The 27,964-nt window shown below is 40.8% G+C and overlaps 2 protein-coding genes across 2 annotated transcripts in view; both read right to left on the bottom strand.

Moving 5' to 3' along the window:
* Positions 1 to 2,619: 2,619 nt before the first annotated feature.
* LOC125307895 (NACHT, LRR and PYD domains-containing protein 3-like) overlaps positions 2,620 to 27,964 on the bottom strand; it is a 41,170-nt gene continuing 15,825 nt past the window's right edge. Inside the window, exons 10-19 of the mRNA XM_048264025.1 lie at positions 26,876 to 27,046; positions 23,373 to 23,546; positions 16,283 to 16,388; positions 16,083 to 16,192; positions 15,842 to 15,949; positions 12,631 to 12,726; positions 12,325 to 12,387; positions 7,785 to 7,955; positions 7,453 to 7,626; positions 2,620 to 3,201 (exon numbers count right to left, since the gene is read on the bottom strand). Coding sequence (XP_048119982.1) covers positions 3,108 to 3,201; positions 7,453 to 7,626; positions 7,785 to 7,955; positions 12,325 to 12,387; positions 12,631 to 12,726; positions 15,842 to 15,949; positions 16,083 to 16,192; positions 16,283 to 16,388; positions 23,373 to 23,546; positions 26,876 to 27,046 — 1,267 coding nt within the window. The 3' untranslated portion in view covers positions 2,620 to 3,107. The remainder of the gene's footprint in view (positions 3,202 to 7,452; positions 7,627 to 7,784; positions 7,956 to 12,324; positions 12,388 to 12,630; positions 12,727 to 15,841; positions 15,950 to 16,082; positions 16,193 to 16,282; positions 16,389 to 23,372; positions 23,547 to 26,875; positions 27,047 to 27,964) is intronic.
* LOC125308631 (protein NLRC3-like) lies at positions 10,583 to 12,318 on the bottom strand. The gene is made up of 2 exons (XM_048265194.1): positions 10,865 to 12,318; positions 10,583 to 10,639 (listed from the first exon to the last, which is right to left on the bottom strand). Exons 1-2 carry the CDS (start codon positions 11,915 to 11,917, stop codon positions 10,634 to 10,636), a joined length of 1,059 nt encoding a protein of 352 aa, XP_048121151.1. The 5' UTR covers positions 11,918 to 12,318; the 3' UTR covers positions 10,583 to 10,633.

The following is a 27,964-nucleotide window of genomic DNA, read 5'->3' on the forward strand; positions in this document are numbered from 1 at the left end:
CTCTGTTCCATGTGCCTGTGTCTCCCCCCAAACAAAAACTAGGCTGCTGTTTTAGTTATGATTGTGATTAATCTTACATGTATATGATAGATGATAACAAAAATATAACACAAACAACTAAAGATAAAAAAGGCCAATAAAGTACTATTAGTGTGTATTTTGATGAAGTTTTGATAATTGGTGCATTGTCACTTTAAGAGGCGCTGAGTCTAGACGGTTATCATAACGTCCTTTTGCCAGCTCTTGCTCACAAAGGATAAGGCTGATCCAACTCCAGCCTTGTTTGTTTGCGCCACATTGACAACACAATGTTAAGTTAATACAAGCAGCTTTCATTGTTAGGATGGAAACATGTAATGAGTTGTTGCTGGCTTGACATTTCTATTTGCAATTAAAAGTGCATTATGAGCCTGGTAGCCACTTAGCTATCTGAATGGAATAGGCTACGTTTCAATCGGCATCTATATGCTTCATGGAAATGCTTAGCTTAAGGAAAACTAATTATTGAAGATTCACCAACTCAATTATTCAGAAGCAAAGTAATCTTTATATTCTTGGTCATGTTACAAATCAGTGAGTACAGGCAATGTTGAAGAGCCCTCTCACCAACCTGAGCTTATAAATGGTGAGACAGTGGGAACTTGATAACTCTGTCACCTATAGCCTCATCTTTCTTTAATTCGTAATTTCCTTTTAAACGTTTCTTATTAAATAGGAGATGGCAACAATGTCAAGCCAGCTGGTGTCTCTGCCTTTGTTTCTTATGCATGCTCAAGATGCGTTCCAAATTACACATAGGCCTGGTACTCAAGGTAGAGCTGCATGAAGATTGTGAAAACCCAAAGGTATGAATTATTCTTGCATGTTTGATCGATAACTCATTTCGGAAGGTTTTGATGCACAAACGAAATAAAAAATATAAATAGATGCTACTAAGTGTGAGATCCGGGGCTGGTGCTTGCCATTAGAGCTAGATAAACTTGAACTTTAACATGAATAGGCCTAGGCCTATTTGTAAGCCTCCACGGTAAACCAGAGTTATTGTTAGTTATGTTTTCCAGATTCTTGTCAGTTATTGTAGCCTACATGCTACCTTATAGCCTATATTTTCTAGTTGTCAGCGCAGCAACATTGATTTTGCAATAAGCTAGCCGTAAACCCCAATTTGGCACTAGCTAGTCTGTTAACATGAATATTTGCAAGCCTCCAAGCCCACACTTTAAATCCTACCTGTTGCCTTTCACCATACCCTTATTTAACTGCTGTCCCTTGACATGCCATCTCCTTTTTCCTCTTTCTTTTTTCTATTTTTAGCCCTGACGGCTTTTTTGTTTTATCCATCTTTTTCCATAGAAGCAACTCGTCTGTTCGCTCAGGGCGCCCCCCCGCTCCCTCTTCTATGTCAAAATTCTATGATGGAATCTTATGAGATAGGGTGCCTAGCCTGTTAGACCTCTAAAATGCTATATAACATTGAGGAAATACAGAAATGATTATTTAGAATTGCACAACAGCAGCTACATATAGAAAATACCAAAAAAGATTATTTTTTAATTAACTAATTTATTTTTTACCAACGCTTTGGCGCCCCCATGGTGCTGCGTCCCTATGCGCCGCATAAAGTGCATACCCACTTTTTGTGCCACTGGGCGGAGCTACGTGGTGGCCAGGGGGGGCCACGGCCACCACTGGTCAAAGCTTGGCCACCCTGCTGGCCCCCCCAGCTCCGTTCAGGGAAAAGTAAAAAAATAAAAATTGCTGACATTTTCCCGGTGGAGACACCCCCGAACCCCCCGTAATATGATCAGCACCACCTCTCACAAAATACTATCAACGTCCCTGCTACCGGTCCGTCAGAAATATGACAACTGTTGTACGGTCCGTTTAGTGAAAAATGTTGTTGTAGACTGTTTGGACAGCAAAGGGAGATTACAGCCTAATAATAAAAACAGCTGCTGGAATTCATTTCTGTGTGGGCCTGAGTTATAATATATGACATAATGTACTACATTTTCATTGTGTGAAATTGTGCACCAGCCTGCACAGCGACAGCAAAGAGAGAAGCGTTGGCTGCACGCACACGTCACTTGCACGGGCATGCGCAAACGCGCCCGCGCGAGTCGTGGTCAGGGGGAGGGGGGGCCTTTTTTGATATTGTGCACAGGGGCCCATATTTGTTTTATCCGTCCCTGTATATCGATGCTTCTGGGCTATAAAAAATAACATCATGTACAAAAACCAACTCTCGTTTGAATTAGGCTACTCACGAACCCGTGATCGGATAGATATGCCACGCATGTCAGATGAAAGAGGAGATAGAGAGCTATCATTTGATACCAAGTACATCCTTCTGGGTTATAAAACAGACGAAATGACATCAAAATAATAACTTCATATAGCTCGATTTACCCCACGTTTTTGTGTGTTGTGGTGGCAAGGCATGTACATAATCCAACGCTATCATGTGTTTCTCTATGGCAAAGTTCATAATGCGGTTTTGAGATCCCAGCAAATTCCTGCATGGCATCTGTAGCACTTGTGTTGTGGACCAGTTAAAAGCTACACATCTGAGATTACTAGATTCTTGAGCCGTGTAATAAGTAAAAGCTGAACCCGAGATATGGCAACTATAAGCACTTTATTTTGTACAGTTTCCCTTAGTTTAGTAAATGAAAGAAAATAAATGTGTGTAGTTATTAGTAAAGTGTGGCAATGTATGATGTATGGATGTGGCGTATGTAAGGCAGTATAATTGTAAAAATGACAAATAAACACTTTCCCAGTATCAATCAATCACCCTTCAAGAGCAAGTGCAATTCAATCAGTGCAGTTCAGTGAGTTTGTTAAAGTAAGAAAAAGTCCTTTTAGGTATTAAAGAAAATGTTAACGTCCCTTATGGTATAAACAGAACATTCAAAAGTAGTTTCCTTTGGGCTCCTTGCGTGGGAAGGAACGCTTATCTGTAATCCGTGTGCGCTGCTTGAAGTTCACGCAGATGGTGAAGAAACCTTGCTGCAGTTGATCAGACCGCCATGGTGAAGAAACCTTGCTGCAGTTGATCAGACTGCAGCAGGCTGGGCGGTCTGATCAACTGCAGCAAGGTTTCTTCACCATCTGACGCACGCTGAATATCTTGGACAGGCTCGCCATCTTAGCTCGTCTGGAATCCACGGAAATCTTCTATCCGTATAAAAAACCAATCTACACGAAACAGTGTAACAGTTACCATCAAACATTTCTTTTCTATGAGAACTCATTTAAACTTTTTCATCAAAAAATCAATTGGCATAACGCCGTAATACGCCGTAAAATAAACGGAGGCTACATCTCAGCTGCAACAAGCAGATCGCTAGCACAAATGACTGGTAAGCCAGCATGGCTAACCAACCTTGAGCAGACAGTATGTACATAGAAGGGTTCGGTTATACACCGTAATTATCAAGGAAAATGTACAACAATACATATTTCACCCAAAAGTGTTGACTAACTGTCAACCTAACATTCATTTCTAAGTATATTAGCAAGCTAATATCACCATGTGAGTTCAATGAACAGATTAGCTGCGCAGATTCGCGTCTAGTTACATTCAAACGTTAAATTAAAACAACCAAAGAAAATGTGGATCTCCTACCACTCAAATTCAGCAAATAAAAGTGTCTGTGTATGTGTGTAGTGTATGTGTAAATGCTTCGACTGTTTTTTTGTGAGCTTTCATGGTCTCCAATTCACCATTAGATTGACTATTCACATATCATTCACAAACGTGATAAGATAAACTCACCGAAGCTCTTCTCGTGTTGAAACAAAATAAAATATCTTCTTGGTGCGCAATATACGAGACTTAAAGTTAAGAAGTAGAAAAGTTATCACAATAGATATTTCTAGACGTTATAAATGTGTAGTTTTATCGAATATTTTCTTTAGTTCAAGAACGTGACGTTCCGTGCTCGGACTGCAAAAGCAAGAGAAAAATTATCGCGCATGCGCGCCCGCGGTGCCTTAGTGGCACTGAATCTAACAGTGCTACACATCCAATGCGAGACTCACATTGCATCCCAATTTATTCGACAAAGAAACACCTTTTTGCCTTCACTTTGTTCATGACAGTAACGTTGTTTTAGAATCATCATGAGTGTACACACAGAACATGCAAACTCGGGTTCAGTCAGGTCAGATCAGTTCGTGTCACAGATATGAGGCGCAGAAAGGGCATTTTTCATTACTAAATAAAAAAAATGGCATTTATTTCTGTAAGGCGCACACCACATGTCTGTAAATTGCTCAGCCCCAAATTGCTCAGCCCCCCTCCACCATGGTTCTTATATTGCCAGATTCAGGATAGTCTGCCCTACAAAGTCATGTCCAGCTGACAGAGATACGTTTCAAAATAAGAATGGTATAATACGCTTTTTGTCTTTGTATCCTATTATTTAAAAATCAAAATTAAATCAATGCAAGTATTAATATGAATTGGTGGCAGATCTGGGTAGACTGTTCTGAAAAAATATAGCATGTGTTTATGGCACTTACAATGACCAGGATAAATGCTTATAACTAAGGGTAGTGAGAATGGCCAAAAATAGAGTAGGGCTCATAGGGCTAAATAAAAAAAAAATGGCATTTTTTTCCGTAAGGCACACACCACATATTTTTCACATTTGCTCAGCCCCAGAGAATCCCTCCACCATGGCAATGACATTGCCAGATTCAGGACAGTTTGCCCTACACACACATGTGCCAGCTGACAGCTTGCAGTGGTGAGATACATGTTAAAATATATTATTTAAAAATCTAAATTAAATCAATGCAAGTATTAATACATGCAATTGTGGCAGATCTGGGTAGCCTAGACTCTGCTGGAAAAAAAATCAATGTATAGCATGTGTGTATGGCACTTTCATTGACCAGGATAAATGCGTCTAACTAAAGGTAGTGAAAAAGCCCTTAAAACAGTCTGGGGTTCTAAGGGTTAATTTCTTAATTCAGAGCCATGTTACTTACAGCCAAGTACTTGGAGTGGATATCAGAAAGAAATATAGTTTGGCCATCAGTATAAGATTAAATATCTGCATACAATATTTGTAGTATTTATTATTGTTCTTTAACATCATTTGAATAAGACTGATTAAGTAAGGTGCATTTAATGTACTTTTTTTATAGCATTGGCCTATTTATGGAAAACGTTTTGGAGTGGACAACAAACTGACCTGTGTATCAGTGTTGGCTTTACACAATTTATTGCCATTATTAAAATAGGCTATCCTAATCTTCAAAACTTTTTGAGTAGTTTTCAAATAGTAGTTTTGATTCCCAAGTGCCACCCCAATAAAAAGTCTGGACCCAGCTGGCCCCCCCTATAAAATAATCCTGGCTACGACCCTGGGCCTATACTTCTGTCATTTCACTTTACATTTCAAGTTACTTGCACATTAGGCCTACTTTTAAATCTAGTAGAAAGTGTATTTAAAAATCCTCTGTTGAATGAAAGTACTACGTTAATAATCCAAACTTTTCTTGTAACCGTCTTTATGTGGCTCTTCTGAGATTAAAAAAAAATAAATTTGGTAAAAGTGGCTCTCCAGGCAAAAAAGGTTGCCGACCCCTGACTTATAGCATAGTGCATAGCATTGCGCTGATAAATAAAAAGTCGCCTTTGAGGTGCAGTCTATACTCTGCATTTGTAATGCAAACTAATCCTAGATCTCCATTTAGTGTGTGCGCTTATACAAATAATGATGGGGCCTACACAATATATCCTGGCGCAGTATAAAAACATGGTGCCATGAGTCATTCAACAGTTAGGGCCTACAATGTTACTAGGAAGAAAGGTGTAGGGCATACAATGTTATTGGAGAAGGCATGGGAGAGGTGTAATTTTGATTCAGTGTTAAACTGAACATCAATAGCCTTTCACCAATTCCTGATGATTCATAAGATATAAAGGAATGAAGTAATGCATAAATCATTATTTAATTCATGCATGAATTCATGATAATTCATGCACCCTTACCGTAAAGTGTTACCAATGTAAGGGTCCGGTGCCATGTGCTCCTTTGTTTGTTCCCCATGTGCTTTGTGTTTACCTGCCTGTCACCTGTCTTTGTCTCTGCCCCATCTCCTTATTTGGTCTGTGCTTCCTGTCTTGTTAGTTTTCCCTCCGTTTCTGTTTCCACACCTGTTCCCCGTTAATGTCTTGTTGGTCTCGTCCAGTCCTCTGTCTTTCTGTTAATTAGTCTATGTGGGTTGTGTTCTAGAATAAAGATTATTGTATTTCAAAGATTCCCTTGCCTTGCCATACTTTGCCCGTGCAGCCGTGACAACCAAAATACTTGAACACTTGAACTAACAGTGCACATTTATGAAAGTGATTTTATTCATTTAAATCTGTATGATCTGATCTTTTATCTTGGCTAGCTCTTGTAAGTAAGTAAAGTAGGTAACATTTATTTTTTATTGCACATTTATATACAGTTTATGCTGACCAAAGTGCTGAAGTATGAACTAGCACAACACTGCCTACAGAGCATACCTTAAATTGTCAGTGGCAAATGTGCCTTCCTGACATATTTGTCTAAAGTCTACTTTTTTTGTTGGCTGTGAAATTACTGCTCAGAGTTTCTATTATATTCATGTCTGTACACTTTTTTTTATTGTCACTTTCTGTCAAGTTTCTTGTACATTTAATGGCATTTATTTGCCTTTTTTTTATTCTGTTAACAATAGGCTACATTGTTTTACACCTGTCAAATCATAGTCATGTGATGGGAACATATGCACCCAATTGTAAAAGCAGCTAAAATGTTTCTTCACCTGGTTAAACTGCAATGATTTACCTTATGACTGAGTAGTGTACCTTAAGATTGTAGTACAATGTAATCAAGGCAATCACAAAGAAAATAGGTTGGCTTCCTGCATGACCCATTCCGAATGAATTTTCTCTGATATAATAAATACAGCACATTGGGCTTGGCAAGAAATTTGCCAATACTACTTTCACACAAGTGATGAAACCCCTGCTGTAGATTAATCCATTCCTCCAGAACACAAAGAGAGGGCTCAAGGTCCATGTCCGCATGTCACTGCTGTCCCAACACTGACTTCTGAGGTCTCGTTCTACATGAAGCATAAAGCAAAATATCTGGTTGTGATGTGCTATAATGTTTGAGAAATGCTCAGACTATCTTGGTTAGGCTACATTTGCCAAAAGCATTGTTCAGGAACAACCATCAAAAGACTATCAGGCTATGTATGTATGTCTTGTCTCTGTCTCACTAGTCTCTTGGTTCATTGCGTAAAGCTGCTTTAAGGAATAGAACTAAATGACCAATCACATTTTCTCTGATGGGGTTATTCCACTGTTTAATAAAATTAGTATATCCCAACTGTCAGATTATAGAAAGGCCAATTTTCTTTTCTTTTTTATGATCTTGCTACATTTTCTGAAATACTCACATCAAACTCTCCAGACTATTATGTGGATTCTTCTGCAGTGCTTCCAGAAGCTTCTCTCCAGATTCCCTCAGAGTGTTGCCGCTCAGGTGGAGCTCTCTCAGGTGGGAAGGGTTGGACCTCAGTGCTGCAGCCAGGGAAGCACAGCTCTCATCTGTGAGGCCACAGTTATGGAGTCTGCAAAATCAGGAGGGGAAATATAGTTTAGTGCTGAGAGAGTTTCAGCCAGAGACTATTGTAATAAATGACGAAGAAATTGAAAGACCTATATTACAGCAACTTTTTTAAGATTACTTTATCTGATATAAGTTTAATTAAGGTGTTTTAAACTTTACCTCAACTCCTCCAGGACACAGTGTGTGCTCCTCAGACCATCAGTGAGGAGTTCCACTCCGTCGTCCTGAATCCAGTTTCCACTCAGGTCCAGCTGTCTGAGGGAGGAGCTGCAGGAGAGCACTGAGGCCAAAATAGCACAGCTTCTCTCTGTCAGGGAACAGTTCCTCAACCTGGTGAGAAAATGAAATGTTATTTTTTTGTAAATGTTTAAATATAATTTGTAAAATTATTTTTCTATAGCATTATGAAACAATCAATGTTTATTGCATGAAAAACATATGTGAAGGACAAACATTAAAATGAGAGCATAGTGGCAAACAGAAGATAGCATACATTTTCAGACAAAAAAAACAGGAGTTACAAAATAATCCATCACTATAAAGAACAGCAGCAATAAAGATCCCAACCCTTGTGTTTGTGTGTGCATGTATTTGTATGCAATGGATTATTCCTACCGCTGAAATCAAGAAGACGCCTATGTAGTCACAAAGCCAGAACTGAGAGACTCAGGAGAAGTTTTTTATCCCAGGCCATCCAACTCTGAACTCACACTATACTGACTTTGCACACATTCACTCCTCAGCACTCTCAAACATTTCCCAACTCTGAACTCACACTATACTGACTTTGCACTCATTCACTCCTCAGCACTCATGACCCACACACACACACACCCACACACACCTACAAGACTTTTAGCACTTTTACATCCCTCTCCCTATGCTACAGACCTTTTATTTATTTTCTTATTTCATCACACACGCCAAAACACACACACACACACACACACACACACACACATATCTGACTTTCTCCAACTTTTGCACACTTTTTATTTATTTTTTTGATTTCTCCTCCATCTACCCATGTCCTTGATTGCCTAGCCTTTCTGCCCCCCCCCCCAGCCCCCACCCCACCCCCCATCCCCAACACACACACTTACATCATCACTGTCATCACTTCACATACATACAGCACTCCTCTAAATACTTGCTGCACACTGCCCCCACATACACAGCACATTGTCTTCAGGATCTTCTCCAACACACATCCTCTACATACTTACAGCACACTGCCCCCACCTACCCACACACACACACACACACTACACATACACACACAGTCACTGCTCCACTCCGCCCACACACACATCTTCACTGTCATCACTCCCACATACATTACATACAGTACTCTGCTTGCAATAGTAAGTCCCTTGACCCCCAACACACACACTTTACATCATCACTGTCATCACTTCACATACATACAGCACACTGCTTGCTACAGTAAGCCTCTCTACATACTTGCTGCCCCCCCCCCCACATACACAGCACATTGTCTTTGGGATCTTCTCAACACACATCCTCTACATGCTTACAGCACACTGCCCCCACCTACCCACCTACACACTACACACACACACACACACAGTCACTGCTCCACTCCCTCCCCGCCCACACACACATCTTTCATCTGTCATCACTACATCCATTACATACAGTACTCTGCTTGCAATAGTAAGTCTGCCCCCCAACACACACACACTTACATCATCACTGTCATCACTTCACATACATACAGCACTCCTCTAAATACTTGCTGCACTGCCCCCCACATATACACAGCACATTGTCTTGTGGATCTTCTCCAACACACATCCTCTTACATACTTACAGCACACTGCCCCCCTACCCACACACACACACACACACACACACACACATACACACACAGTCACTGCTCCACTCCAGCCACACACACATCTTCACTGTCATCACTCACATACATTACATACAGTACTCTGCTTGCAATAGTAAGTCCCTTGACCCCCCAACACACACACTTACATCATCACTGTCATCACTTCACATACATACAGCACACTGCTTGCTACAGTAAGCCTCCCTCTACATACTTGCTGCACACTGCCCCCACATACACAGCACATTGTCTTCAGGATCTTCTCCAACACACATCCTCTACATACTTACAGCACACTGCCCCCACCTACCCACCTACACACTACACACACACACACACACACACAGTCACTGCTCCACTCCTCCCCTCCACACACACACATCTTCACTGTCATCACTCACATCCATTACATACAGTACTCTGCTTGCAATAGTAAGTCCCTGCCCCCTACATACACAGCACATTATTTCATCAGGAAGCTTCTCCAACACACATCCCCAACATACTTACAGCACACTGCCCCCCAATACACAGCACATTGTCTCATGAGGAAGCTTCTCCAACACACATATTGCACACTGCCCTCTCCCCACATACACAGCACACTATCCCATCTCCCCTGTCATCCCCCAACACACACACCAAGACCCCTGGCAGTTGGGTTAGCCCCCTTGAGCCGTGGATCTGCCCAAGGTTTCTTCCTTGGTAAGGGAGTTTTTCCTTGCCCCTGTTGCTCTTGGGTGCTCCTTGTTGGTGCCCCCACCCAATCCCAATCCTCCCCACCTTTTTATGCAGCCCTTGCCACTTAATCTACTAAACCCTCTTCTACTGCACCCCCCCCCATTAATGCACAAATAGGCTGACACCAGACATAATTTCACTGCATTTCTTACTTCCAGTAACTATATGCATGTGACAATAAACTTCCTTGTATCCTTGTATCCTTGTATCCTTGTATGTGTGTCTATATGTATTTTACCACAGTGATTCCAGTTTGCACTTTGGGTTTGTCAGCGCCATTGAGAGCATCTCCACTCCAGCATCGCTGATCTCATTGTCACTGAAGTCCAGATCTCGGACCAGGCAAGAGCATTGGGTAAGAACAGAGGCCAGCAGCTCACAGCTCTTAGCAGTGAGGCAACTCTTTTCAAGCCTTGAGTTCCGTTTTGGAGATAAGAATAAAAATAAAACTGTCAGTTTATCAAGGTTATTTTCTCCGAAAGTCTTAGGGGCAGCAGCAGTAGATTCATTGGCATATTTTAACAGAAAGACCAGACTCCTCTCTAAAGATCTGAGTACACACTCCTGAGTACACTTATGCTTCTGTGACATCAATGCCACACTCTCTCAGGTCTTCCTCATAGAAGATCAAATTTACCTTCACCAACTGTTGGAAGGCCAGTTTCCCCAGTTTGAAAATCATCTCTTCGTCTTTTCCCTTTTGTTTCTCTGAGTACTTCACATTTTTGATACCAATCTGAATGATTAAAAAGTGAACATACACTTGAGTCAGAGTTCTGGGGATTTCAACATTCTCTGTTCCACTCAACATTCTCTCTAGAACAGTAGCTGTGATCCAGCAGAATACTGGTATGTGACACATGATGTAGAGGCTCCTGGATGACCTCAGGTATGTGATGGTTCTTTTGGCCAGATCTTCATCACTGATTTTCTTCATGACATACTCCTCCTTTTGTGGGTCACTGAATCCTCGAATCTCTGTCACTAGGTTAGTGGACGCATGAGGGATCTGATTGGCTGCTGCTGGTCTGGTAGTGATCCAGAGGAGAGCAGAGGAAAGGAGATTCCCCTTGATGAGGTTTGTCAGCAGCACATCCACTGACACTGGCTCTGTGATATCAGAACACTTTTGGTTGGACTGGAAATCCAGAGGAATTCGACACTCATCCAGGCCATCAAAGATGAACATGACTCTGTGCTTTGAACTGGTGAAGACTGGAGAAAGGCGTTTCATTTCTGAGAAAAAGTGCTCAATAAGATCCAACAGACTGAGTTTCTTCTCCTTCAACAGGTTCAATTCTCGGAAAGGAAGAGGAAATATGAATTGGACATCCTCATTAGTTTTTCCTTCAGCCCAGTCTAAAATGAACTTATGCACAGAGACTGTTTTTCCAATGCCAGCCACTCCCACAGTCAACACTGTTTTAATAGTTTTGTGTTGTCCAGGTAAGGGTTTAAAGATGTCGTTACAGCTGATTGGCGTGTCTTCTATTGCTGCTGTTCTTGAGGCTTTCTCTATCTGTCTGATTTCATGTTGTTTATTGACCTCTTCACTTTCCACCTCTGTAATGTACAGCTCTGTGTAGATCTCGTTAAGGAGAAGTGGGTTTGTATGTGGTGATGGTCCTTCAGATAGGGTTTTAAACTTCCTCGACATACAGTCTTTGTGAAATTTCTGAAATGATGCCATTTTATCTGTGTCACTTTTCTCATCTGCAAAGACTAATATGAAACTGTTATTTATACATATTGTTTGGGCTTTTTGGCTTTATTGTGTCCGGACAGTGAAGAGAGAGACAGGAAGATAGTGGGAGAGAGAGAAGGGATGGGATCTGGACATGACCAGGGTCGGACTCGAATACAGGTCCCCATGGGAACTAAGTCCCAAATGTGGGAAAGGCACTGTAGCCAGTTGTGCCACAGCGCCCCCCTATGACATTGCTATTTATGAGCAGCCTTCACACACTTTGTGGGGACTGAGAGGCACCATTTTGTATCATCTTAAATGTAATGTTCATCAATCTTATAAACATTTGAAAAAATGAATTAGGATAGGGCAGAAATAGAGTACACAACAGTCTAAGAGCTACATCTTACTGGTGTTGGATGTCAGGGACACCTTTGATGAAACACCCTGTTGCCTCATTCTTCTCTTGTAAACTAAAGTATTGTACAAGATGTAATGAAAATTAAGTTATTCATTGTTATCAAACTCTGCTGGGATGAAATGACCTTTTTGCTACAGTTAATTGAGTAGTCATTTTCTAGGTATATGCTAGAATAGTAACACACAACATATACATGCTAATATTCTCTGACATAATAATAAAGACATTGGTTAAGAGACATAGAGAAAAATGACAGCAGAGCAGGGGAAATATGTAGAGTATGTAGATGATTTACATGTCATCAGCGGAGAAGTTGACTGGGAAATCCTTTGACCTGTCACTTTTCAATGACAGGACAGTGAATGTAGGTGAATGTGGTCTGTCTTGCTGTCTGTAAAAAACATGAATACACAAGACCGAAAACACATTTAGGAAATATAAGACAATGTATAAACATTATATAGCTATTATATACAAATTGGTAACACTTTCTATGGGCCCAATATTCATAAAACATTATAAAGACAATCATAAAGGGTTATAAACCATTTATAATGCCTCATATTATTTAATTAGTATATCTTACCATTTATACATACTCCTGACTGTGTTCACAAAGGATTGTGACATTACTGTTACCATATATGCCTTTAGCTCGAAGATTCACAAAGCATTGTAAAGCTTTTGACCTCTTGGTGATGGCAATGTTAATATTGTTATAAAGCTTAATAGCAGATTATATGAATTAACCAAATAATAGAGAAAATTGATATTAGCAGAACAGGTGAAATGTGTAGACTATGTAGATGATTTACATGTCATCAGCGGAGAAGTTGACTGGGAAACACTTTGACCTGTCACTTTTCAATGACGTGACAGTGAATGGAGGTGAATGTGGTCTATCTTGCTGTCTGTAAAAAAAACATGAATACACCAGAGCGAAAACACATTCAGGAAGTACTGTATATGAAAATGTATAAATATTATATCGGTAACACTTTCTATGAACCATACAGTATTCATAAAGGGTGATAAACCATCCCTAATGCCTGATAATTATTTCATTAGTGTATTTAACCATTTTTGTTAAACGGATAGTTCCGTTCCTTAGTTATGATTGGCTGAATCACGTTTGATGCTGTTGTATAATCCAGCTCAACCCCACATGTTGACTGCATTACTGTGCTACCACAGCTTGATATAAAAGTTACAATTGCTGCATCTCAACGTTGCTTGGCAACCATTCCGATAGAGAAAATATATTTCTTGGTGGAAGAATAATTAGCCTATCTATGAATAATTCGTTATATTTCTCATTGCTGTGCCTTTATTTTATTGAATCTTGCCAGATATACAGTTTAAGTAACCATTTTAGAAAAACAATAAGGGCCCTATCATGACATTCTAAAGTGCATCGTCACTCGTCAAAAGTCTATTCAAATTTAGTAGGATGTCCAGTTCACATTGGGAGGGGTTCGCTATCAAAAGTGGATGCATGGCGTAACAAAGGTGTTCCTAGGTCTTTTAATCAGTCATATGGGTGTGTTTGGGGCGTAACATCATTTTAAACCAATGAGAATGACATCTGCCATTCCTTTAACTTGCAACGCCAGCGATATGTCAAATAAATGCATTGGTATTTTGGCATTCAAAGGTGCATTTGAAGGAGGCTGCTTGCGAAACCGTATAGAATAGTCATTCTTAAACCATGCTTTACTAAAACCTAGCATAGCCTTCACGCATTTGCACTCGTCTATTTGAACTCATTGGCAAAGTGAAACTAACTTCACCAAGGAGTAAGTCAACGAAAAGACAGTTATATGCAGTTACTTTCACTGACTGACAATGGGTTACCACCGAAAACATAGGCTGGAAAAAGCAACACTTACCCTAATATTGCTCAAATGACTGAATAAAACAACATTTATCCTGCAGAGGAGGTGCTTATATCTCGTGACAGTGCGTCTTCAGCTGTGCTCCATACGTGTCTCTCGCCTCTCCCCTAATCACTTTTAACCGTCATTACCAATTTGCAAATGATGGTGAATAACTACTCATTATGAGATGTACAGTATTTCGTAATATCTTTGTTCTAATTATGTTTCCCATTGTAATCGTGCAATTTGTAATGCTTTGCATGGACATGCGCTGGTGTGCGTTCATGAATGATAGAAGGATGGTGCGTGCACCTGCCAATATGACTGGTGACATGCGCTCTTAAAATAGCATATGAACAACTCGCCATTGACTTCTGACCAGGTTTAGGTGGTGTATGATAGCGATTTTTAGACAACGCGCTAGGCCCCTCCCTAGGTTGTTAATTGCCACACCCCTGGGCGCAATGCTTAAAAAATAAACGTGCAAAATACCGAATTCAATTTTGCTTGGGTGAATAACGAGTATTACGACATGCGCTGGTGACCCAAAATAAAGCCCTAAGTCACTCAAGTCCATAGGTGACAATGATTATAGAACAGCTAAGGGGGGTTTTAGGCACTCCGCTTCCACTCCGGGCATATTGCTGAAATACATACCCGTGGCTATGTGTTCACAAAGCATTATGATGTATACTGTCAACATATGGACCCTTTCAAGAGAGTTCCATTATCAGCATCATAGTTGGCCCCACAAGACTTCCTTTTGAACATTCCATATGTTATCTTAATGCAGAGGAAGTAGATTGGGGCCCAAATAGAACGTTCAAGCATTGTTTTTGTTTTTATTGTTGAAAGGGTCTATAAGCCTTTACAGCTTGAAGCGTCACAAAGCATTATAAAGCTTCTGACCTTTTGGTGATGGCAATGATGACATCTTTGTTATAAAGCTTTATAGCAGATTCTGTGAGTTCACCAAATCATATTTATGCCTACCTGTATCCATGCAGGATTTCATAATGATAGATGTGCCTTGTGTATGTCTTCCTCCATAGTCCTTTTATTGTTCATAATAAACAGTTAAGAGGTATAAGCCCCCAGTGCTAATCTGATGTTCATATAATGATTTATAAAATGCCCTAAAGCACTATTACAGATACAAATGGTGTATAAGGTGAATTTATAGAATCTGCAACGAAGCTTTATAAGAAACATGTCATCATTACCATTAAAGGTCAAATAAGCTTAATGCTTTGTGACAATTCAAGTTTATAACATCATAATGCTTTATGAATACAGCCATGTCTATATATATTTTTTTTATATATAAATATGTATATACTAATGCTCTGAAGGGTCTTTGTATTTGACTGTTAAGTTTATAATAATAATATAAATAATATTTATTTATACTCATATTTATTTATTATTGTGTTAACATATTTATATTAAATATAAATATTGATATCCAGTATCGCTAACATAATCTATCAAAAGTGTTCTATATTTAATTCCCGAGACATTCCCTATTGATGTTATCCTAAGAGAGTGTAACAATAATAGCCTGAGAAGTAGCTGTTTCTTAAACCAGAACTAAAAGAGATTCTTTCGTAATTTGAAGGTGCATCTTACCTCCGATCTCCAATCCCAAAGTTGATTGGGTATCCCATTGAGTGCTCACTGTTGAGAGCAACATCGCTTGATGTTGGAGAAACACTGTCCCCTGTCCCCTGCAACACTCTGATAAGGGAGCAAACATGCTATCAGATGGAATACTCATACCCACCCATGGACATGGATGAAATTATTTAAATATTCAGCAGAAGATCAAATCATTTGTAAAAGTGGCCTGATGATAACACAGCTCTTGTACCTTTTCCAGCTTTGGTCTTGGGTTTCATTCCCTGTGTGAAATCTCACTTCACCAGAGCTGTCCTCCTCCTTGTGGTCTCCTACATCACTCATCTTTGCATCACTTCCATCCTACTGGGTAATGGCATGCAAAACCAACAGTTTTGTTTAATTTTCATAATGTGTTACATTATTTTTCCCTGGAGATCGTTTTTATCCCACATTGGCATTTGACACAGATGCAACTTGTGTGGTGATGGTCATGATTCTGGTTACTTCTTTGGTTATTTCTTCAGCTTCAGCACTATCATCTTCTATTGATCCTGTTCTGTATGCACGGTCAGTATTTATTCTTACTGTAACGTGTCCTTCTTGCAGAGTTGTTGCTTTGAATGCTACTTTTAATAAAAGCATCAGCTAAATGATTAGATGCAAATGTTATAGTTTCCACGGTATATCAAGTGTCACAGATTAATTTAATAGTTGTTTCTCCTAAATCTCTTCATCTTAGCTTTATGTTTTTTTCTTACACATCATTATGTACTTGTCTCACTAAATTGCAGTATGCACACTCAATTCTCACTGGTATCTGCTAGACAACAAGCAACCAAAACATGATTAGTTCATAGATTTCACATGTAAAATACATTTTATACAACCCCACCCCCATCTTACCTGTTCATAATTCTGAGAAATTCTTGAATTGTGTGCATGTGTGCGTGTACATGTTTATGTTTATGTGTGTGTGTGTGTGCGTGCATGTGCATGTGCATGTGCATGTGCTTGTGTGTTTGCCTGTTTATGTGCCTGTGTGTGTGCATGTGCATGCATGCGTATATATGTCTACTGTGTGAGTATGTGTCATAATTGAGGATTACTGTGAATGTATGTGTGTGCGTGTGTATCTGTTTATGCACATGTGTGCATATGGAATGGGTTTACATGACCCTGGAGGCAAACATACACAAAAAATTGGTCATCCTAGGCCCCACGGTTCTCAAGATATTCACAGAAAACTGTGTCTGCCCTACCAGCCCTTTCGGGGGTCCAGTCCAGCGGGGGCTACAGATCAAAACAAAAACGATGGTTCCATGCTATCCATGTGGGCTTACATGCCCACCAAGTTCGATGGTACCCCGGTCTTTCAGTGTCGGGGAATCTTTGTTGGTGTACAGTCACTAAATGTACACATAAATTATTTTATTCTAAGGCCCCCATAGTCCATTTTAAACTTGGCATGCATTCGGAGGGTGTCATAATGATCCTACACTTTCAATTTCGTGCAGTTTTGACCATGTCAGCCAGAGATATTGTGATGAAAACACCTAATGTTTTGCTTTTTAATTTTTAACTAGGTGGCTTATACATGAAATAAGTGGTAATGGGATAGGTTGACATGCCCCTTAAGACCAACATACAAAAAAAGGTGGAACTCCTAGGCCCTCACGGTTCTCGAGATATTAACAGAAAACTGTCTCCGCCACCTACAGGCCAGTTGGTGTATAGTAACATAAATTAATTTATTGTGTGGCCCCCCATGAACGGAATTCCACGAAACTTGGCGTGCATTCAGAGGGTGTCATAATGATCCTACACTTCCAATTGCGTGTAGTTTTGACTATGTTAGGTCACAGATACCTGCGATTACAACAACTCATTTTTACTTTTTTGTGTTTAACTAGGTGGCGCTATACATGAAATGAGTGGTTATGGAATGGGTTGACATGGCCCTTTGAGATCAACATACAAAAAAAATTTTCCTCCTAAACCCTACAGTTCTCAAGATATTCACAGAAAACTGTGTCTGCCCTACCCTCCTTTCGGGGGGTCCAGTCCAGCGGGGGGGCTACAGATCAAAACGAAAAACAATGGTTCCATGCTATCCATGTGGGGTTACATGCCCACCAAGTTTCGTGTACCCGGTCTTACAGTGTCCCTGGAATCCTTGACGGAAATGTATATGCGAAAAAGAAAAAAAAAAATCTGACTGAACCTATATGACCGCCGCTTTGCTGCGCGGCGGTCATAATAATATTTGAGTAGGTAGCAGGATTATTACTTTTCTTGCTTCTGGTTAGTGTTTTTACAACCTTTTTACAAGAACCAATTTACTGTACTTCCTTGAGTGTTTTGAATACTCTACCCTACTGTAGGAAGTAGGCTACCTGAGTGTAGTTGGAAAGTCCCTGCTCATGTCATGTGGGCTCAGGGAGACAGACACAGTGTTTGCTATGTTTTCGGAACTTGGCAAATGGGTAGTCTTACAATCATGGTAAGCACTAGACATTATACCACATACAGTCTGTGAATATTAAAACGTGATTATGGATAACTGTATGCTATTGCTAGACTTAGCAGCACATCAGCAATTGGACACAGAAGGGCAACAAAATGTTTTTTTGGTTCAAAACCCATCCTTCATTTATTTTCATCCCCAAACTAAAGTTTAATTTTAAAACTACACCACTTCAACACATCACATTAACCAAACTTCACTGAGGGCAGCCCTGGACCACACTGGGGCATGCTGTAATATGATACAATTGTGATGTTGAAGAAAGCCTGATCACAGAATGATCATCATTTTTAAAGGAAATAATGACAGGTATTTGAAATATATTTCCATCAAAACAACAGACCTGCTAATTAAGGCAATACTTCAGATATGCATCAAATCAAGTAACAGCCAACCTACCAGAAACATTTGCAACAAAAAGCCTACCAACAAACAAGATACAATTTGAACATCATAATGACAGATATTGTTGTTAAAACTTCACTAAAGTTTTCAGTAAAACTGCTTGTGTTCATTCCAACACATTTTGAATAAATATGCTATAAGAAAAGTATATATTTAAAAAAACAACAGGTGAAACATACTCTCAGCTGTCTGATACTCACAGTGTACTGTATCTGTGTCCTTGCGTTCATGAGCTTTCTGCTGTGTCACAGCGAAGTGTTTGTTCTGCACCTTTACCTCGGCTCCACCCAGGAGGTGGAGTCATGCAGGCTCTTAGGTAACTTGCCTGGGTAAGTTTAAGGTGAAGCACAGACGGCTTGATCTGTCCTTTGTTCACAGACTCAGTGACTAGGTTCTTTGTTTGTTCATCTTACTTTGGATCCACACTTGAGATGGAGTCAGGCTCCATGCAGGGACATTCTCCCATGCTAACTTTCAAACTAGTCAGATCTCTGAACTGTGTGTTTATCTGCAGCAGCTTCTTATTTTGCCTTTTATCTGCCACTTCTTCTTTCAGTTCAGCACCAAAGACATGTGAGGCAGAATGTCCACTGCCTGGTTGTGAGTGTATGTGAGAGAGGGTGTGTTTGCAGCTGTGTGTTGTACAGTGGAGACCCAGCATGAGCTAAGGGAGAGACTAAAAGTAAAGATAAATAGATTCCACACCTGCAAACCTTCTAATATATGTATTGTTTCATCACAGAGTGAAGATTTGATTTTGCCCCCTCTAACTCCCTCTCATGCTCCTTTACCCTATAAGTGTGTATGTGTGTGTGTGTCTGTGCTGACATGACAATGTGCCAAGACCCAGCATCACACTGTCCCTTTCAGATTAAGATAATGATATCAGGGATGTTCAATGATGCATGCATGAAACCAGAACGGTCAGATAAGTTTGGTTTTGAGGGGAAAATACTTTTGAGCTATAAATAATTCCCTGTGTGTATTGTGTTCACATTGTAAAAGGTAAAAAGGACAGTCGAAGTTGGCACGTGGCCTAAAAATGTGGAAAACAAAACAGGATGCACTGCACAGCCACAGAGGTAAGCAGTAAGGGGGAAGAGAAATATTAAGTCATAACATGCCTAACTCTGGCCCGGGCCTCTCCTGGACCACAGGAAAATACATGAACTCTAACTTATGAACTCCTATGAACTTATGAACAATTATAATTTGCTTGTGTCTGATATCATTTTAAAAGTCTCCATGCGAGAAATAAAGTACCTGGGATATTTTATGCATTCTCTGATGAGATGCGCCCATAACCTCTGCTCTCAGATACCAGATTCAAGATGCATGCCATCTATATGTTAATACAGTGTACGTTAAGTGATATTGGTCACATCTACCCTTATGATTTACTGGTAAATAAATTGTTAATTCACCCACCATTTATTTCTTCTCGTATGCCATGCCACTACTCTGCTATAGTTGATAAACGAATAATTCAAGGTCAAGTTCATATTTACGGCTGCATCACCAGTCTGTCCTAATGTTCAAAACACGTTCAAACCTTTGATGGCCAACACAATTCTCATCCTGAGGAGCGCCTGTTGTCATCCTTTACAATGCTAGTATGGATAATAAACATGGTGTCACATATAACTGTAGAGTGGAATTTTTGATCTGGCCCAAAAAAAACTGGAAGCACTGCACAACCACCTGGTAACAAGGAAATATATTTGCAGTAAGAGAGAAAGTATGGAAATGTTGATGAAAAGAAAAATCTTTATCTTCACATTTGAAGTTGGAGAAGGAGGGGCCGAAACAGAAAGATTGAGGGATAGATTTTCAGATGTTTATGGTTCCATATGTTAAATCTAGCCTGTGTATCAAATACATGCATGGACGAGTTCCATTGTGGACAAGACAACTCAAATTGTATACCCTTTTAAGGAACTAAAAAAAGATATGGCATCCTTACAAAAAATCAGTGGAGACCAAGGGCTCTGTTGATCAGAAACACTTCTCTCATCTTCTCAAAAGAACTCTGGATCCCATTGTTAGTGACCATTGGGTCTTTGGTTACCTGTCTGACCAAGGCCCTTTGTCCTGGATTACTCAGTTTGGCTGAGTGGTCAGATCTAGGAAGACTGTTGGTTGTTCCAAACTTTTCCATTTGAGAATGATTGAGGCTACCATGCTCTTGGACACTTTCAATGCTGCAGAAATTTTCTTGTATCCTTCCCCAGATCTGTGTCTTTACACAACCCTGTCTCGCAGGCCTACGGACAATTCACTCGACCTTGTGGCTTGGTTTTCACTCTGACATACACATTCAACTGTGAGACCTTATATAATAATGGAATATGGAATAAGGCTGTAACATAACGAAATGTGGAAAAAGTGAAGCGCTGTGAATACTTTCTTTATGCACTTTACTTGATTAAATTAAATTTAACCCTTAAAGGTGTAGGTTTTTGAACGTTCTAAGTTCCGCAACAATTGAAGGTTCTAAAATTCTATGTTGAATTCAATGAACCCAGATATTCTTTAGAACGTTCATTTCTCAACATTCCTTTAAGGGTTAATCAAAAATGCCTTCCTCCCCCTCCTCCGCCTTTGGTTCCCTAACTTCTAGCTGTAGTGTATCTCTTTAGCAATAAGTAGATGCAGCATAGTGGGTCTTGAAATATTCATAGGAATCCATAGAAATGGAATCTTCATGTTTTTGATGTTTTATCCAATATAGTGCAGATGTATAGTCTCTTATACAAACCCCTTGAACCAACAAAGTAAATGCAATGCATGTAATTATTCCATATTTTGTGAGGTCATTCTATATCAGAACACCTGACATACAATCCAAATAGTCTACAAGAAACCTCAGAGTGTTACCTTTCATTTGAGACCAAGATTATGCTTCAACAAAAAGGGGTTCATGTGCAGTAAGTATTTGCTTGTCAGTATGCATTTTGGATAACCAAAAGTCCTATGGGGAGTCCATAGGGCATTTTACAAAATTTAGTAAATTGTGATTTAGTAAATTGTGTGCAAGATTTACTAAAATGAGAATCTAATAACATGATTTAGAACACTATTTAGTAAAGTGAGAGCATTAGTAAAATGAGAACACAATATACTAAATTGTGCACACAATCTATTAAAATGAGATGGCAATTCAGTAAAATCAATGCACAATTTACTAAAATGAGAGCACATTCTCCCAATGTACAAAAATATATTGCAATGACACTTCCCGGGATAGGCAAACATACAAACAAATTGTAACAGAAAACATAACCTCTCAAAGCCCATGCGGAAAAGTGCCATTATCCCATCCACTCTACAGGCCAGAGAGGGCTATTATACAGTATATACACATATAGTAGTCACTTTCACGGCAAGCATTTCCTGTGATCTTTAACTTCAGGTATACAAGGATACAAGGATACAAGGAAGTTTATTGTCACATGCATATAGTTACTGGAAGTAAGAAATGCAGTGAAATTATGTCTGGTGTCAGCCTATTTGTGCATTAATGGGGGTGGGGGGGGTAAAAAGTGCAGTAGAAGAGGGGTTGCATAAGAAAGGTGGGGGGGGATTGGGATCGGGGGGGGGGCACCAACAAGGAGCACCCAAGAGCAACAGGGGCAAGGAAAAACTCCCTTACCAAGGAAGAAACCTTGGGCAGATCCACGGCTCAAGGGCTAACCCAACTGCCAGGGTCTTGGTGTGTGTGTTGGGGGGATGACAGGGGAGATGGGATAGTGTGCTGTGTATGTGGGGAGAGGGCAGTGTGCAATATGTGTGTTGGAGAAGCTTCCTCATGAGACAATGTGCTGTGTATTGGGGGCAGTGTGCTGTAAGTATGTTGGGGATGTGTGTTGGAGAAGCTTCCTGATGAAATAATGTGCTGTGTATGTAGGGGAGAGGGGGGGGGGGCAGTGTACTGCAAGTATGGTGAAGGGACTTACTATTGCAAGCAGAGTACTGTATGTACAGTATGATGTATGTGAGTGATGACAGTGAAGATATGTGTGTGGGCGGGAGGGGAGTGGAGCAGTGACTGTGTGTGTGTGTGTGTAGTGTAGGTCTATTGTCTCTGGTGTCCTTTGTATTTAAATGTACAGAGAGCACAGTGAAATGAACAAATATATTTTGTAGATGAATCCACTCCTCCAGAACATAGAGAGGGCTCATGGTCCATATCCGCATGTCACTGCTGGTCCCAACATTTTGACTTCTGTGGTTCTACATGAAGCATAAAACAAAACAGCTGTTGGTTACTGTTGGGTACTATCTTGCTTAGGCTACATTTGCCAAAAGCATTCAGGAACAAACATCAATAAAAGTCTATTAGGCCATGCGTCTCTGCCTCAGAATCACCTGGTTCATTGCACAACACTGCTTTAATGAAATACAGAACAGAACTAAATTACCAATCACATTTTCTCTGATGGACTTATACCACTATTTAATAAAATTAGTATATCCTAACTGTCAGATTATAGAAAGACCAAATCCTTCTAGTGAATTTTTGTAATGATTTTGGTATATTTTCTGTAACTGCGTGCGCAGTGTGCAATGTGACTCTCATTGTCATTCTCAGTGTGTCTCTGAAATACTCACATCAAACTCTCCAGACTATTATGTGGATTCTTCTGCAGTGCTTCCAGAAGCTTCTCTCCAGATTCCCTCAGAGTGTTGCCGCTCAGGTGGAGCTCTCTCAGGTGGGAAGGGTTGGACCTCAGTGCTGAAGCCAGGGAAGCACAGCTCTCATCTGTGAGGCCACAGTTATGGAGTCTGCAAAATCGGTAGGGGAAATATAGTTTAGAAATATACTGTAGTATACTAAGAGAGTTTTCGGCCAGGGACTGTTGTAATAAATGGAGAAGAATTTGAAATACCCATATTACAGCAAGGACATCCATTGCTAACACTTTACGGTAAGGGTACCTGAATTATCATTAATTGATTTATGCATTAATTCATTTCTTTATATCTTATGAGTCATCTAACCTGACTCTCGCCAGATTAATTTTATTCCACTTAGCTCCACTCACATCCATCTGGGATCGCTTCCGCTGGGAGTGATTTCGGCACCAGATTTTATGGTAGAGCCAATCAGACACCGGCCGGGAGTTTCATAGATGTGACGTAGCGGAGTAGCGACTGTGAGCCTGTTTTGATTCAGACAACAATGGCGGCTCGCATCGAGGAAGCAAGCATTAACATTGATGCTGCTATTTCATCCGTGTTGTCCAATCTACCCAATATTTTTCCGTTGAAAGAACATCAGAGAACGGCTCTGAAGGCTTTTGTTGGTGATGACGGACAAGTGGCTTATCCAGTCATATGCAAGGATTTTTGATAAGGCCTAGCCTTCTGAAACACCTCTCCAATGGAGCGATCCCAGATGGATGAGTGGAGTGGAACGAAATTCATCTGGCGAGAGTCAGGTTATGAGTCATCAGGAATTGACATGAGTTCAAAGTCTCTTATTCATGACCTCATGCATGAACAACACATCAACTAAAGCATTAGGTACAGTGGGTAATTTTATTCAAATCAGAATTTGAGTAGTGATGACCACATTTTTGGCAGAAAAAGAAATCATCATCATTCTTAATAAATCATAAATCATAGTGATGTGCCCACCATACTTAATGCTTTAGTTGATGTGTTGCTCATGTATGAGGTCACAGGCGACAGACTCATGTACTCATGTAAATTCCTGATGATTCATGAGATATTAAGGAATGAAGTAATACATACATCATTAATTAATTCATGCATGAATTCAAAGTCAAAGTCAAAGTCAAAGTCAAAGTCAGCTTTATTGTCAATTTCTTCACATGTTCCAGACATACAAAGAGATCGAAATTACGTTTCTCACTATCCCACGGTGAAGACAAGACATATTTTACCAATTTTAAGTCCACAGACAAACATAACATTCAAGTAAACAAAAAAGTAAGTAAATAAGTAAATAAGAGGGCACATATAATAATGAAAAAATAAGAGCAGCAAAATTTGTTGAAATTGTGCATAGACAGTCAATAAAAAACTAGTGCAAAGTCAGGCCAATAAGAGGCTTGGGTAGTTCTGTTTGACCTGAGTAATAAAGAAAGTGGCATAGTGGTGCAAGTTATGTAAGAGCATCAGAAGTGTTGTGTTTTCAGGACAACAACACCAAGTTGTAAAGTGTACAAGTGTGCAAGTGTTCAAGTGTGCAAGTGGAGTAGTGCAGGCGGCCATTGTGGGTCCAATGTCCAGGATGTTATGTAGCTGAGGGTGGAGGGGGAGAGGAGGGAGAGAGTTCAGCATCCTTACAGCTTGGTGTATGAAGCTGTTGGTGAGTCTGGTAGTGCGGGGCGCAGGCTTCTGTACCTCTTCCCAGAGGGCAGTAGATCAAACAGATTGTGAGCGGGGTGACTTGCATCACTCACAATTTTGGTCGCCTTGCGGGTGAGGTGGGTGGTGTAAATGTCCTTCAGGGAGGGGAGTGAAGCACCAATGATCCTTCCAGCTGTGTTCACTATGCGCTGCAGGGCTTTCCTGTTGTATTCAGTGCAGCAGCGCCCACACAGCGATACAGCTGGAGAGGATGCTCTCAATGGTGCCTCGGTAGAATGTGGTCATGATGGCTGGTGGAGCACTTGCTCGCCTGAGTTTCCGCAGGAAGTACAGGCGGCGCTGAGCTCTCTTCGCCAGTGATGCAGTGTTGGTGGTCCAGGAGAGGTCTTCACTGATGTGCACCCCCAGGAATTTGGTGCTGCTCGCTCTCTCCACCACAGCACCGTCGATGGTCAGTGGCAGGTGTTGGGTGTGACCTCTCCGGAAGTCAACAACAATCTCTTTGGTCCTGCTGGACGTTCAGCAGGAGGTTGTTGTCCCTGCACCACGTGGTCAGATGGTCGACCTCCAACCTGTATTGAGTCAAAATTAAGCCCTTGGTGATGAGACCCACCAGAGTTGTGTCGTCAGCAAATTTCACTATGTGATTGTTGCTGTAGGTTGCAGTGCAGTCATGCGTCAGCAGGGTGAAGAGCAGCGGACTGAGCACGCAGCCTTGGGGGGCCCCTGTGCTCAGTGTGATGCTGCTTGAGGTATTGTTGCCAACACGTACTACTTGGGGCCTCTGACAGAGGAAGTCCAGTAGCCAGTTGCAGAGGTAGGTACTGAGTCCCAGTTTGTCGAAGTTTGCAGATGAGTTGTTGTGGTATTATGGTGTTGAATGCAGAACTGAAGTCTATAAACAGCAATCTCACATATGAGTCTCTTTTTTCCAGGTGGGTGAGGGCTGGGTGGAGGGCAGAGCAGATTGCATCCTCTGTAGACCGCTTGGCTCGGTATGCAAACTGGAAGGGGTCCAGGGTGGGGGGGGAGAATGGCTTTGATATGTGACATGACAAGCGCTCAAAGCACTTCATGATGATGGGTGTCAGTGCCACAGGGCGGTAGTCATTGAAGCAGGATGGAGCAGTTTTCTTCGGCACAGGTGTGATGGTGGCAGCTTTGAAACATGATGGGACGATGGCTTGCTTCAGGGAAGTGTTAAAGATGTCTGTGAAGACATCCTTAAGCTCCCCTGCGCAGTCCTTCAGCGCACGACCTGGGATGTTGTCTGGACCTGTTGCCTTACGGGTGTTAATAGCAGCAAGTGTCCTCTTCACGCTGTCAGCAGAGAGGCACAGGGGCTGCTCATGTGGAGGGGGATGGGTCTTCTGTGGGCAGGTGCTGTTTTGTGCTTCAAAGCGAGCAAAGAAGCGGTTCAGGTTGTTGAGCAGAGGGATGTTGCTCTCACAGCTCTGTGGCTCGGGCTTGTAGTCCGTGAGGGCCTGAATGCCCTGCCATAGGCTTTGTGAGTTCCTGCTGTCTTTGAAGTGGGTGGTTATCTTGTGAGTGTATTCCTTTTTTGCTTCCTTGATGCCACGGGACAGGTTGGCTCTCGCTGTTTTCATGCCAGCTTCATCCCCAGCTCTGTAGGCTTTGTCTTTGGCCCTCAGCAGCCTGAGGACATTCATGATAACTTATGTACCATTACTGTAAAGTGTTACCCATATCTATCTTTACCTTTTTTAATTTTACTTTTTCTGATTTAAGTGTAAGTAATGTGTTTTAAACTTTACCTCAACTCCTCCAGTGTGCAGTGTGTGCTCCTCAGACCATCAGTGAGGAGTTCCACTCCAGCGTCCTGAATCCTGTTTCCACTCAGGTCCAGCTGTCTGAGTGAGGAGCTACAGGAGAGCACTGAGGCCAGACAGGCACAGCTATTCTCTGTCAGGGAACAGTTCCTCAACCTGGTAGGGGGGAAATAGTTTAAGTTTAAATATAATTTGTAAAATTATTTTTCTAAAGCATTATGAAACAAACAATGTTTTTATTGTATGAAAAACAAATGTGCAGGGCAAGCATTAAAATGAGAGCTAGTGACAAACAGAATATAACATATATTTTCAGACAAAGAAACCAAGAGTTACAGTACAAAATCAAACAGTCAACAGCCAGTTACATGTGCAAAACAATTCGAGTAAAGCACAAATCGCAGTATTATCAGAATCTAAAATATTCCATTTTACATAAAGTGAATAAATAGCTTAGCATAGCATAGCATTATAATCAATGGAAGTAGCTACACCAGACGTGACAGTGGGGCATACATTCGAAAAAAATAGACCATTCATCTAAAATGGATTTTACGAGTCGCGAACGGAACGCTTCAGTTACGCGCATACTGTAGCTCATACCTCAGGCTCTGTTCCACAATAATGTAAGTTTCCATAGAACGTACTATAGAAGAATGTGTCTTGGCTTTATTTTTGAGGCAAAAACCGTCACTCTTAACAGTCATCATGAGGACGTTGTGTAAATAGAGAAAAGCAGGGGCCCTAATACTGATCCTTGAGGCACACCTGTGGTGAGGTCATGAGACTTTGATACCTGTCCCTGCCAAGACACACTGAAAGAATGCCCTTTAAGGTAAATACTCCAGTGGCATGACACATTTAATCAGATCGAAATGAAATACTCCAGGTTATTGGAGTACAATCGGAGAACTCCGTTTACATTACATTTTTAATCAGAGTAAATAGTTTAATCAGAGTGAAATCTGATTATTTGTTTGCGTGTGCAGGAATAAGGATCACAACTCTTCACCCTATGTGTATGTGTGTGCGAGTGTATGTGTGTGCATGTATTTGTATGTGTGTATGTGTATG

The sequence above is a fragment of the Alosa alosa genome, chromosome 15 (assembly GCF_017589495.1).
Source record: "Alosa alosa isolate M-15738 ecotype Scorff River chromosome 15, AALO_Geno_1.1, whole genome shotgun sequence".
In the NCBI taxonomy this organism is placed as follows: Eukaryota; Metazoa; Chordata; class Actinopteri; order Clupeiformes; family Clupeidae; genus Alosa; species Alosa alosa.

Coding starts and splice junctions, on each gene's coding strand:
- LOC125308631 (XM_048265194.1), bottom strand. CDS start 11,917: ATGGCATCATTTCAGAAATTTCACAAAGACTGTATGTCGAGGAAGTTT.